The 14,643-nt window shown below is 36.2% G+C and overlaps 1 protein-coding gene across 1 annotated transcript; it reads right to left on the reverse strand.

The window, feature by feature from the left end:
- Positions 1-3,680: 3,680 nt before the first annotated feature.
- Positions 3,681-4,734, reverse strand: LOC110298717 (olfactory receptor 51G2-like). Its single transcript, XM_021168119.1, has one exon. It carries the CDS (start codon positions 4,669-4,671, stop codon positions 3,712-3,714), a length of 960 nt encoding a protein of 319 aa, XP_021023778.1. The 5' UTR covers positions 4,672-4,734; the 3' UTR covers positions 3,681-3,711.
- Between the last annotated feature and the right edge of the window lie 9,909 nt (positions 4,735-14,643).

A 14,643-nucleotide genomic window follows, 5' to 3' on the forward strand; every position in this document is an offset into this window, starting at 1 on the left:
AAGCCCTAAGGGCCAGCAGAATTAATGGAAATATCCAACCTCAGTAGGTAGGAGGTGGGATGATCCTCTAGAATGTACCAGAGGCCTGGGAGGTGAGAGACTCACAGGACTCAAATGGAGGGACCTTAGATGAAATGCCCTACAGTGGGCAGAGGGAACTTGTAGAGTCCACCTCCAGTAAAAAAGATAAGGCATTATTAGGTAGAGCAATGGGATTGCCATCCCACAGTCAGTAACTCTTAGACTCGGAGCCACCAACCAGGCAGCATACACTGGCTGGTCTGAGGCCCCAACACATGTACAGAAAGGACTGCCTTGTCTGGTCTCAGTGAGAGAAGATGCACCTAGCCCTGGAGAGACTTGGGGCCACAAGGATGGGGAGGGTGGCTGGTGGGGTAAGGGGGTGTGTGGTGTGTGGGGACATCCTCTTGGAGACAGGGAGAAATATGGGCTGGGGAACTATTGAACGGCAAAACAGGAGGGGCATAGCAACTAGACTGTGAGAAAAATTAATAATAATAATAATAAAACAATGTAAACCTAAAAACAACTTTTTTCAAACACCTACAGAGTTTGCTGTGATAAAATGTTTTGTGGGACACATAGCCGGAAGTAAGCACTTACTCAGTGCTTGCTATCATTGTAAGTGGCAATTTTACACATCAGCTCTTAGTCTTAAAAGTGTCCATATTTTTAATAAATCTGATAGTGCTAAATACAGATATGGATCTCTACCACAAGAATTAATTAACAAATTTATTAGATTAGTTTCTTAAATTTGGTGAATACTTAACAATACTTTTAAAGCACAGAGTGGTAATTTTGTATCTACAAATTTATTTTTCTCACATGTCTTTCAACTACATTGTCATGTATGTACCTCACATAGTAACTAAAATAATTTGTATTCTACACAAATCTTTAGATGACTACTGTAGTGTTGACTCAAAGCCATTGACCTGGGAATGGTTGAAATACACAAGAGCTGTGGCTTTGGAACACCAAATCTTAGGTAGATAAGTTGGTTGTTATGGGAGGTCCATAGTTATACTGATGGGTAGTTGTGTTACGGCTCTTTGGATGACACAAAGATCTCATGTCTAAGAACATGGAGAAAAAGCAGTTACAGTTATGTGCAAATATCTGGACGTAAAAGCACACACATGGCGCTATAGATTCCCCAGTGCTGATATGAAAATTGAATTAAGCCGGGTGTGGTGGTGCACACCTTTAATCCCAGCACTCGGGGGGCAGAGGCAGGCAGATTTCTGAGTTCGAGGCCAGCCTGGTCTACAAAGTGAGTTCCAGAACAGCCAGGGCTATACAAAGATACCCTGTCTCGAAACACACACACACACACACACACACACACACACACACACACATAAAGAAAAGAAAAGAAAAGGAAAGATAAGAAAAGAAAGGAAATTGAACAATTGAACTAATCAGATCCCATTTCGTAATGTACACTCTTTAGAGACAGTGCAATGCTGATCAACTGTAGTAGAATATAAATTAAAGATTTAAACTATATACAATGTTATATGAACCTAAAAGATAAGTTTAGTAGAAATACACATCTTAAAGTCAACAGGATAGCCCAGACTTTTTACAAGACCAGAAACATTCAGTTCTAATCTCCATGAAAGAAAATAATAATTTCACCAAGATTTTGAAACTCAGAGTACGTTTAAGCTTCTCTCTGTTGTTACTTTGACCTTATACTACTACTGTGAAGTAATTTCCATATATACAGTCATATTTGGCTTCTTCTCCTTATATTCTATGTGCTCAACATACACAATTTAAAAGTAAATTTGCCTTTGAAGGCATTACTTTTATAATGTCTATTATAAAATATTGATTCCATCTATAATGCTCATATTCTTCGTAAATAATATTCCTAAAGGAGCTGGTGGGAGGGCTCAGCAATTAAGAGTATTTACTGTTCTGCAGAGGACCAGGTTTGATTTTATGAATGCAGGTAGTGGCTCATAACTATCTGTAAATCCAGTTCCAGAGAATTTTATCCCGTCTTTTGGCCTCGGTGGACACAAGGCTTTCATGTGGTGCACATGCATGCATGCAGGCAGGCAAGCATTCATACACATCAAATAAAAATACATAAAAAATTTTAAATATCTTCATGAAATCAACTTGATTTTAAAGATGTATCATATTATAAAGTGAATCATTACATTTTGATCTTTATATTTCTTGCTTTATTTTATAATACCAGTAGTCAATATCAACGAATTGCAGGATGGGATAGAAAACAAGACCAAAATAAGAATAAATAGGTTAAACAGACACAATCAAACCAAAATCAAGGTGCAAACAAAAGTTTGTGTTTTTTTTCTGGGTAACGTCAGGTGCTTAAAATTTGAAGATGTTAATTTTAAATCATTAAAATAGATATATAAAATGTGGCCTCTTGACAACTATAGATACAAAAATGAATATACAAAATGAGTCATTCTTTTTTCAAGTACTATTTTATTTCACAATCATTTTACATACAGTAACTTTAAGTCCTCATTAATAAGCACAGTCCAATTGCAACAATTTCTATTTAATAGCTAGGAAAAATGTATATGAAAACACAGTATCTATTTTTTATTCATATCTATCATATTATGAATTTTGATTCATAGGACTTGAGTTTTAAATTATCTTTCCATCTGGTTCTTTTCTTGTTTGTAAGCCTCTTTTTGCTAGTGTAATCACATGACCTAAGAAATCCCAATTAACAGTGAAATTATTATTATCCTACTCTATGCATGACCACAGACTAAACAAATTCAAAATGTTTACAAAAAATAATGGCTCTGAACATTAGAGAGAAATTTAGATGAATATTTAAAGATCCATATCATCTGTTTCTTGCTAACAAACCTTGTAAAAAGTTACATTGTGTTAATAGTTACTTAAAATTATTATTAGGACATATTTAATTCAATGGATTATATTAGTTTCACATGGTCATATGACAATTAGAAAATATTAAAATTCACTCTCAAGATTCTTTAAAATTGAACTTATTAGGCTAGCGAGTTAGCTTACTGGTAATAGCATCTCTTGACATGGACCACAGCCTAGGCATGGTCTAAAGCATCACAAAAAGAAAAGAAAGAAAACAAATGTTAACCAACAAAAATTCAAGGCTGCCCTTTGTGTTCCTTAGGAAAATAAATCTTTAGTAGGAAAGAGACATGTAAATAATTATTTTAATTCCATGAGTATTGGAATTAAAATAATTATTGGAATAATAATTAGTGGAAATGTCCACTCTTACCTATAGTAATGCTCATTTTTTAGATAATAATTCACTAACTTTAAGCACATTTTTACACATAATAATTATAGAACGATTCAACAAGAGGCAAAGGAATGTCAGGTCACTATGTTCATAGATAAATCATTTGGAATAAAGCTTGAGGATGGAAGTGGGAAAGAATACTTGGCATTGATTACCAATACACTGCTCTGCAACATATCCATAACTGAAGAAAATTTATGAAGTATATGCCGAGACAGGCTTTCCAAACACAGACAAACATGGACAGAGCATGTTCCTCCAGCAACTTCCTGTGATGCTTTGTTGACTTGTTACTGCTTTTGTTGACATCTCTATATGCAATGTTGCTGGAACAACAATTTTCCATGATTCACATTGCAAGTGCTGATGCCTGTCTTGACTTGATGACATGCCTACATTGTACTAGAACTGATTTTTGAAGAACAAAGCAAATGGAGGATTCCTTCGCGGATCTGTTTGGTCTTCACACTGTAGATGATTGGGTTAAGTACTGGTGGAACCAATAAGTAGATATGAGCCATGAAGATGTGAATGAGGGGAGAGGAATGTTTGGCAAAACGATGGACAATAGACAATCCTATCATGGGCACATATAGAATTAGCACAGCACAAATATGGGATGCACATGTGTTGAGTGCCTTAAGCCTACCCTCACGGGATGCAATTTTTAACACTGAGTGAAGGATTAAAACATAAGATACAAAAATGCCCAGGGAGTCCATTCCCCACAGCAAAGTAATGAGTACAAGTCCATATATGACATTGAATCTNATGTCAGCACAAGCCAGGCGAATCATGTCCTGGTGCAAACAATAGGAATGAGAAAGGACATGAGAACCACAGAAGGGAAAGAAGGCTAGACGGGCTATAAGTGGAATTATCAAAATAGAACTTCTGAGCAGAGCAGCAGTTCCAATCTTGGCAATAAGTTTCGGCGTGAGAATGGTAGCATATCGCAGGGGGTGGCAGATAGCCACGTAACGGTCAAGGGCCATGGCCAAGAGNACAGATGATTCAGTGAAGGAAAAAGTATGAATCAGAAACATTTGGACTACGCAGATATTAAACTGGATTTCTCGGGAAATAGACCACAACACCCTGAAAAGTGACATCATGGTGGGCAGGGACATGGCCATGTCAGTGAGTGAAAGCATAGCCAGGAAGTAATACATGGGCTCGTGGAGTCTGGGGTCTGTCCGCACAATGTGCAGGATCATACAGTTGCCTGTTATTCCAACAAGGTAAAGGAAGCAAAATGGAATGGAAATCCAGTGATGAAATTCCTCATAGCCAGGGATGCCTGTGAGGTAGAATGTAGAGGACACAATGGTGCTGGAGTTTGAGGTTGCCATTGGGCTTACTGATAGAGCTCAATCCAATCCCATGGTTATCCTCTAATGTGGGAGGCATTGACAAGGTCAGGATCTGTGTAATGGGGTGGAGGGAGAGAACAGCAAATGATAAGGGCAGCAATAATTTTTAAAAACCCTTTAGTGCTTACATAGATTCACTCCTTAATCCTTTCTTCATCTCTACTGCATCATCTCCATTTCATTGTTAGTTAACATCAAAGCACAATATCTACTTTATTGCCATCAAGGCATTGCAGTCAGCTTCCCAAATGCAAGCCCATTAAAGCCCTCTCTGATCTTAAGGGTGAAAGAAGAGATCTTAAGGGAAGAGAGAACCTGAAAGGGCAGCAGCAGAATACAACACTATGACAGCAAATACTGAGATTAATTGCGAAAGAATGTGAATCAGCTTGGAAAAACTGAACGGAGGAAAAGAGATTGAGCAGGAAAATAAATGTCAGAAAGGTTTAATGACACATAAGTTTGAAGATCCCTTGATGAAATTCATTACTTTGCATAGTAACCCAACACACACACACACACACCATATCAAGATGTAAATCACCTTTTAATCTTTTGATCTATCACCAAGCTCCTCTAGTACTATGGACTACATGATGTGCTTTGTATTCAATCCAGTATCAATTCTGATATGAAAAACTTCTCCAAGTAGGTTGCAAATGAAACCCTAGGAACATTTGCAAGCTGTGAGACTGTGAATCCATATTAGCAATCTTATATTCCCAATTTTATACATTTGCTAAAGTCTGCTACTTCTTTTATCTTATATTTTACTATAATCCTTCATAGTGCTTGATTTATTTTGATAGTCCAATTTCTATTGATCCTGACTAGGTAACTCACCTAAGTGGGCATAGCATCATTTTCAGCATTTTCCTAAGAAAAAGAAGGAAGAGGAGGAGGAGGGGGGAGAGGAGGAAGAAGAGGAAAAAGAGGATGAGGAAGAGTGGGAGGAGACTATTATTGCTTTTTAAATTTTAAAGTCTAGGGAAACTGCAAAGTGGGTTTGAGACATGAGATGTAAAACATTTAAATGTTACTCTCATTTGGGTTAGAGTGGGAGTTTTAAAGTTGCCTGCCTGCTTGTGGACGTTGTACATCGTGGTGCGCACTAGGCTCCGCACCACGATGTACAACGTCCACAAGCAGGAGAGAGAGAGAGAGAGAGAGAGAGAGAGAGAGAGAGAGAGAGAGAGAGAGATTGAAGTATTTGTTGTCTTTTGTCTGATAAAAAAACCTAATGTAATGCAACCTGAAATGAAATATGGGTTATATTAAAAACATGAGAAAATAATGAAACAAACCGATAGACAGGAAGATGGAGAGGCAGAGAGAGAGACAGAGAGACAAACACATACAGAGACACACAGAGAGAGGGAAACAGAGACAGACAGAGACAGAGAGAGTGAGACAGAGAGAATCACTAAAAAATATCTAATATTTCCTCTTGGCCCTCTTGTCTTCATTTTTTTGATGCCTTCCCTCCTCCTCCCTTTTGCTTCTCAGCATCCTTCCTGTGTTTTCTTATATCCTCCCATTTATCTTTCTCCCAATCTCACGTACTTTGTAGTAAAGTTGTTCTCTCTATAAAGGATGAATCTAACTCTGAAAGTAAGCAGGATGAATTAATAAGGCTCCCTGTAGTCGTCCTTAGAGACTAATTGCATACATGCAGGAGAGAGGATGTAACCCTGTCAGTGCCAACATTTCAATTTCGGGTTCTTTTCTGTTCTACTATCATGGCATGATAATGAATTCTCTAGAGATTTTTNAAATATGTGTTGTCTCTGTGTCTGGAAAAGCTGATATGATGCAACCTGTAATGAGATATGGGTTTACACTGAGAACATGAGAACAGTGAAAAGTTTCAGACGTGGTCAAGATTGTGGAAAAACACAGAGTCTATATTTGAGAGCTATAGGTACCTAAATTCAGTTCTATGTGCTAACAGGTATAATATGATTCAGATATTTGGAATGCCTTCTTCAAAANCATTTAGCAATAAAGCCAATTTCATGGCTGAAATCTGATTTTCCAAAATGGAACTCTTCTTAATATTCTACTTATTTCTAACCAAGAAAATAGATCTAGTCTATTTAATCTAACTTTACATAATACATTCACTCAATGAATAATTCATTCATGAATATATCATGAAAAAAGAAATAAGTTATTTATCCTATCTCTACCAAATTATCTGGTAATCTTAGCCCATAAGTTCAGCTTTGAATATTTCATTAGGTAAGAGAATATAGTGGTGTCTACATACAGTGATACAGTAGGACATTAACAAGAACACACCCAATAAAGGGGATACACATGTGAATAGTATGATTGATTTAGTTCTGAAATTCATCACTGTATAGCTGACCATAATATTATATGTTGATCTCTAGAGTCAATGATGGAAAACAGAGAGAGCACAGAAGAACATATATTGAAACACTTAATGTCCTGAGCCTCCATCCACTTCATACTTTGGCTCACGATGTCTTCTTTTCCCTCCAAAATGGTAATTGGTCACTTTCTCTGCATGAAGTCTTTCTGACCTCTTCCATAGTCTTGCTGTTGCTACACATCAGGACAATCAATGGCAAGCAAGTTTACATCTAGAAATAGATAGATGGATGGATAGATACATAAATAAATATATATACATATTCTGTAAACAGCCAAATATATGTGCATATATATACATATGTGTGCATATATATATATATGCACATTTGTATATGTACAAATATACATGTGTATAAAAATATGCATGTGTATGTGTGTGTGTGTGTGTGTGTGTGTGTGTGCCTGTGTGTGTGTCCACACACAAGGGCACATACACACAAACAACTTTCTGTGAACCCTGCATCAAATTTTTTATCTCAGACAAATGAAGACATGAACTGATACTTGTACTTCATTAAAGAAAAACAATATGCACTGTTTCTTTACCTACTGTTAATCTGGAGTTTGGTTACTCCTTTTAATCTAATTTCTTAAGATACATTGATATGTTGATTCTTTAATAGAATATTGTTTATTTTTATGTGATCATTGACTTTATAATCTTCTCTCTTGGCCTCTTAAAATTGTATGTGATATAGCTCCAAAAGTAAGTATTGGTATGCTGTTTATCCATTACCATTTAATAATATAGATGTAGATGGATATAGATATAGATGTAGATACAGATACAGATATAGATATATAGATATATCTTCCTTGACCATGTGGTGGCTCACTGATATTGCATCTCTGTATAGTTCTCAGAGTGTTTTTTCTTTGCTCTTAATTCAGGTTTTTATGGAATTATGGTCAGGCAAGCTGCTTGACATAATTTAATATTTTTTAAAAATTTCTATGACTTATTTTGAATCTACCACATGATCCATCCTGCAGAATCTTCTTCATACTGTTAAGAAGAATGTATGTTTTAGATTTCCTGGATGTAGTCTCTCAGATGTCTATCAGGAACCGCTGGTCCAGAGTTAAGTGTTAACTCCATTTTGCTGTTAATTGTTTGACTGACTGACATCAATCCAATATTATTATATCATTATATTGAAAGGGAGGTGTTGATGTCTTCTATTAACTATACGTTGTATTTTGTCAGTTGCTTTAGGTTGTCTTAATGTATGTGTATATATATGTATACACACACATATATGTTTATATATACATATATATATACACATATGTATTTACTATGATATTGAGTAATATACATTTACATTTTCCCTGCTGTATTAATCTCTATATCATTATATAGTGAAACTTTTTGTCTCTTTTTTACTGCTTTTTATTTATACATTATTTTCTCTTATAAATGTATGGCTATTTCTGATTTTTGCTATATTCCATTTTCTAGGAATATCTTATTTCATCCTAGTCACATTCAGTACATAAATCTCCTTAGGAAAATTTTTTTTCATAATCAATATGCAGTTTTCTTCTTTTAAATCTATTTCATTTCTGTATCTTTTAACTAGGTATTTTAATTCATTTGCATTTACTATGGTTATTGATGCATGAGTCCCTAGGCCCAGCATCAACAAGAGTGGGGGTTTGTCAAGGACTAGGGATATCTGGTAGACAAATAAGAAAACATCAATTGAAGAAACTGACAGGGTTGTTCATTTCTGTGATAGCTTTTTGAACTCAGGCGTGAGAATGCTCATATGGACTTGTCTCAGCCCCAGTCTTTTATTGAAATCATACAAGGAAGTTGGGTTACAAAGCTTATGGGGGGGTATGTAAATGCTTCTCTATTTTCCTTTGGCAATATTTTCTTGTGATTCAGATTAGCACAGATGTAGAACAGAAAAAGAAAACCATAAAATCTCAAACATAAAATTCTTGTAGCAAACACAATGTTTTTATATCTCCCGACCACCAGTCTCTGGTAAAGTCAGTAGCAACAGTATTTTGGTTACAAAGTCAGAATCTTTCAGACAGGTGTGAGTATGGTTTCATAAAAGGGTAAATATGAGGTCATACTGCTGACCCTGCAGTCTTTCGATCTTCAGTCTGGGTCGAACATCCAGGACCCCATCTGTCTGTCTATGAAATCATCCTCACTTAACCTGTATAGAAAATTCCGAGGTGGTGGCAGCCATCGTCCCTGAAACCAAGAAACCCACTGCTGACCTTCTGGGAAATATCTGTATGTTATTCCATCCTCAGTTTTGTAATAAGAATGTCCTGTCTTTATTATACAGAATTGAGACTAAGCCTGGGGGAACAGCTGCAGATTTACTCATCTCTGCCTGCTGCTCTAGGTTACCTTCGTTTCGACAGTGAGAGAGTGGCCATAACATGCATTTCTCTTGAATTCATGAACAGATTTCATTTTAATATTATTGGTAACATCTAGTCTCTAGATATAAAGCAGGTTCCTACTAGGTCTTGCCAGGTCACCAAATACCAGTTTAATCAAGGAAGAAGGAAAAAGAAGGAATAGTAAATAGATAAGGAGAATGATTCTTACTAAGAATAGTTGCAGAGACACGGGCTCCGGGGGGAGAGGGGGTACTAGTTAATTCATATTGTTGTTCCACCTATAGGGTTGCAGATCCCTTTAGCTCCTTGGGTACTTTCTCTACCTCCTCCATTGGGGGCCCTGTGATTCATCTAATAGCTGACTGTGAGCATCCACTTCTGTGTTTGCTAGGCCTGGCATAGCCTCACAAGAGACAGCTATATCAGGGTCCTTTCAGCAAAATCTTGCTANTGTATGCAATGGTTTCAGCTTTTGGAGGCTGATTATGGGATGGATCCCCAGGTATGGCAGTCTCTACATGGTCCATCCTTTCGTCTCAGCTCCAAACTTTGTCTCTGTAACTCCTTCCATGGGTGTTTTGTTCCCAATTCTAAGAAGGGGCAAAGTGTCCACACTTTGGCCCAGAGCTCGTGTCTCTAGCTGCATATGTATCAGAAGTAGGCTTAGTCGGCCATCAGTGGAGAGGCCCATTGGTCTTGCAATCTTTATATGCCTCAGTACAGGGGAATGCCAGGGCAAAGAAGTGGGAGTGGGTGGGTAAGGGAGTGGGTGGGAGGTCATGGGGGACTTTTGGGATAGCACTGGAAATGTAAATGAAGAAAATACCTAATTAAAAAAAAGAATTGTTGCAGAAATGACATCATGAGGTGCTTACACCAAAGAAGCAGGCCATGGGGCTGCTCAGTACTCATACTGGGGCACACAAGAGGCATAGCCTCGTGCTCCGAAACACAGTACCCCAGATTTTCTTCCTTGTCATTAGGGTCCAGCCATCTAGAGCTTCATGTGAGATGTATTCAACACATGAGCTTTACAATTAACAATGTTATTATTTATCTTCTAGTTTTGTTGAAATTGAACTCTTAATCCTTTTGCTTAGACTATATTTTTCATTTTTTAAGTTTTATTCTAGTAGTGTTTTGACTTCTGTATTATTTTGTTACGTCTTTTATGGATTTATTTTCTGTATTAATCATGAAGACTGAAAATTATAGCACCTTTGGATGATAACAAGCTATTTTGAAATAATAGCAATTTAGCATTGATTTAAAGATGCAAAAGGAAACTCAAAAGAAAAATTTAAAAATCCAGTAAAACATTGACTTGTCTTTAATTCCTCCACACAGTTTGAATTTTTCATCTCCACGTATACAACTTTCTGTATTTTTTTTCCCACCTCATATTAATAGTTATTATTTGGAAGTATTTTGCCTTTTGTTTTTCACACTACATTTGCGAATGGTTTATTTACCATGTTCATGTTAGAGTATTCTAAATTTTTCTACAAAGTTACTCAGTGAGGTGAGACTTTTTCAGCACTGAGCATTTTATCCTTTATCACTTGTATTTCTTCAATCAGGTTTTAAGAAGTCTTATGGACATAAAGTTTAAAAAAAAAAAAGTCTGATTGTGTTAAGTTCACTCAGCTTTGTCAGCTAAGTTCACTTTGTATTCCTGATTGGCGGCTTTGCTGAATGCCTTTGGATTTGTTATTTTCTTCAGTGCATTTTTTTAACTATCAGATTTTTTCTAAGAAATCACAGACAAAAAGAGATGTCCATGTGTGCTATTCATTCGTTTTCTCTTGCTCCCTTGAGATGAACTCATTTTTATCTCTAAACTTGAAGAATTTGGGAAGATTGTATCTTGAGGCAGACTTGAAGTACTTAGGTTTGACTGACTGACATGGATATGTGCTTCTGATTCTAGGACTATAGAATTTCTGTTGTGATCTCTTTAAATAGACTTTGGGCCTCTTTGGTATTCTCAAGTCCTTCATAAACTAACGCTTGAAAACATACTTTCTTAATACTCTCACAAAGCTTCATTTTTGTCTGCTCAAAAATTCCCATTTCAAATATCTGATCTCACTAATTCTTCATCTGCCTAGAACATTTACAGCATTTATTGCCTCCTNTCATAACTTCAGTTTCACTTAGTATGATTTTTCAGCTTGAGAATGTCTCTTCAGTTTCATAAATTATCTGTCTTTTGCTTTGCAATGAGAAAATATTAAACTGNTATGTGTTTTCTTGAAATTTGTTGAAATTTCTTAAAACAATCAGCTTAACTTTCTTTTTGAAATGAGTTTCTATGGGGTCATATTCTGCAATTTCATGTGTACTTTTTAAAAATTTTTGATGCTATAATATAATTTCATTTCTCCTTTTCCATTCCTCCATCCAAACCTTCCCATATATCCATCCTTGCTCTTTTTCAAATTCATGACCACTTTGTTATTAATTGTTTTAGATGCCAACCAAAGGACATACACACACTGAACCTAGGCCTCCCTACACATATGTAGCAGATGTGCAGCTTGACCTTCATGTGGGTTGTGAACAACTGGAATAGGGGTTATTCCAAAAGCTGTTGCCTGTATATGGTACATGTTCTTCTGGGTGGGCAGTCTAGTCTGGCCTCAGTGGGAGAGGAAGTGCCTAGCTTCACAGAACCTTGAAATTTGGGGGTGGGGGTGGGGTGAAGGGGATATCTAGGGGGAGCCCCACCCATTCAGAGGAGAAGGGGAAAGGGAATGGGGAAAGGAATATGGGAGGACCGGGATGGGAGCAGTGAATAGAATGTAAAATAAATAAGTAAAAAATATATCACTGCAAAGAGAGGCCCATTGGACTTGCAAACTTTATATGCCCCAGTACAGGGGAACCCCAGGGCCAAAAAGGGGGAGTGGTGGGTAGGGGATTGGGGGGGTGGGTATGGGGGACTTTTGGGATAGCATTGAAAATGTAAACGAGGAAAATACCTAATAAAAAATAAATTGAAAAATATATATAAAAAAATTTAAGTTAAATTAAAAAAAAAGAAAAATTCTTCTCAAAAATTATTGTTTAAATCTACCTATTGAATGATTCTCTCTGTATATGTCTATCCATATCTATCAATCTTTCTGTGTGTGTTTATCTGTCTCTGCCTCTTTCTGTTTCTTTCTCTGTCTTTCTCTCTTATTTATTACAACATTTTTTTTATCTAAAATAAGGAGTCCTTATGACTTTCCCATCTACAATGATCTTCTTAGTGTGTGCTAATAATCAACTTATTATTTCTAAGACTTGTTCTTTTGTTAAACAAAATTTAGTCATGATATTCATACATACATCAAAATAATAAGTTGAAGATATAGAGAAATTTTAAGGAATTTTAATCCAGTATCAAGAGAACACAGCAAAAAGACCTAGGTCTGTGTGACCTGGCCAGAGTGCAACATGCCACATAGCTTTAATCCCTCTGGATAGAATACAGACACACTCTTAGAACAGGCCTTTAATGTAAAATTAGTTTATAGAAGGAAGCAGCCATGTTTGAAAGTAATGTCTAATTGGGGGGGGGGCAAACAAAATGACAAGTCAGAGAAAGATTTTACATCATGAGTCAGAGATAGGATATTCCAAGTCTCACAAGATCAGCACAGGAAAGCAAAGCTTTTAAAGAACAGCACAGGAAGAGAGTTAGTGATTTGGGAGTCAGTGCAGTAAGTGCAGTGGAGTTGAGTTCATACTTGAGTCCGTGCAGTTCCTTGCAGGTCAGCAGAGGCGGCTGAAGTCAGAGAATAAAATGGATCCAGAAGATTAAAACAAATTTCTAGAATTAGTTTGAGGTCAAGCAGAGCAACTCAGTAGCTGAGAATAGCTGGATTAAATCAGTTTGGAGAGGCATTTGAGTCTGAACAGCTCAGTTGAATCAGCCAACCAGAGTTGAAAAAGAACTAGCGAGGGTGAGCTTACTCAGTAGTAAGCCTCTGTGTCAGCAATTACATCAGGAAGATAAAAGGTACTTTTACATGGAGATATAAAGAGGATGTGAAAATTGTAAAGATAAGTGCAGAGTCCCTCCCTGCTCATAACTAGTGTGGCTCTTATAAAGCTCAGAATAATAAAAGTATCCCTTCAGATATAAGTGCTTCCTTTGCCTTAATAGTAATGGAATAAACTCCAGAATGTATAGATTTTTCTGTATCGTTGATATTTGTGCATATTACATTAACATCCATACATGCAAATTTATTTGTGTTCTAATAAGATCCAGACAGTGTGTCCTAAAATTCATGACAAAAGTTGGGTATGCAATTTTTAAATACAGCAGTTCCAGCTCAGTATTCAGTTATTCTTCACCCTCTAATTTTAGTGCAAAACAAGTAAAACACAAGTGTACATTATAATAATTACATATGCAGGTCTAATCAGTATATATGATTATATTATTGCTTCAGTTTTCTAAAAGTTTATTTGAGAATATGCTAATTACTTTACTCATTCTTTGGAATTTCTCTATTCATGTTGCTTGGAATCTTTAATGGGTTTTGAATAATATAATATAATGGGTCACTAAATAAGTTTTTGTGAATTCTTCCTTATATTATCACTGTATCTTTACTCATAAAAAGTATGTATAATTGATTAGCCATTCCATAATACCGTTTAGAAGAAAATACCAGAATGTAAAACATAACCAAAATTATGAGTACGTGTTGGGTAAGAAGTTTCAGAATGGTGATTCACAGCACTTTCCCTGAAATTTACTTTAGGAAATGCTAATTTTGAATTTTGTTTTAAAATATAATTACATGGTGTCAGGAAAGAACATACAAAGCTATATTCATAGTTCCAAACAAGTAACATGCTCTAAAATTTTGAAATTAAAACAGAAATACACAAAGTTGTTTTTGTTTATTTAACCCATACTTCCTTAAATTTTGCGTATGTGAAATTCACATGCTGCCACACACTTTCATATCTGTAGAAGATTTAGAGTTTAACTCATTCAAGTTCTAATTAGAAACCACATAACATTGAAACAGAGGGAGTCACTAATGTTCACAGGGGGTTCTTGGAAAAAAACATTTTTAGGACTTGGTCACGGATTTGTTTAGTTTTAACACCATAAACAATGGGGTTCAGAAAAGGTGGGACTAACAGGTAAAGGTCTGACAGGAGGATGTG

The sequence above is a fragment of the Mus caroli genome, chromosome 7 (genome assembly GCF_900094665.2).
Source record: "Mus caroli chromosome 7, CAROLI_EIJ_v1.1, whole genome shotgun sequence".
NCBI lineage: Eukaryota > Metazoa > Chordata > Mammalia > Rodentia > Muridae > Mus > Mus caroli.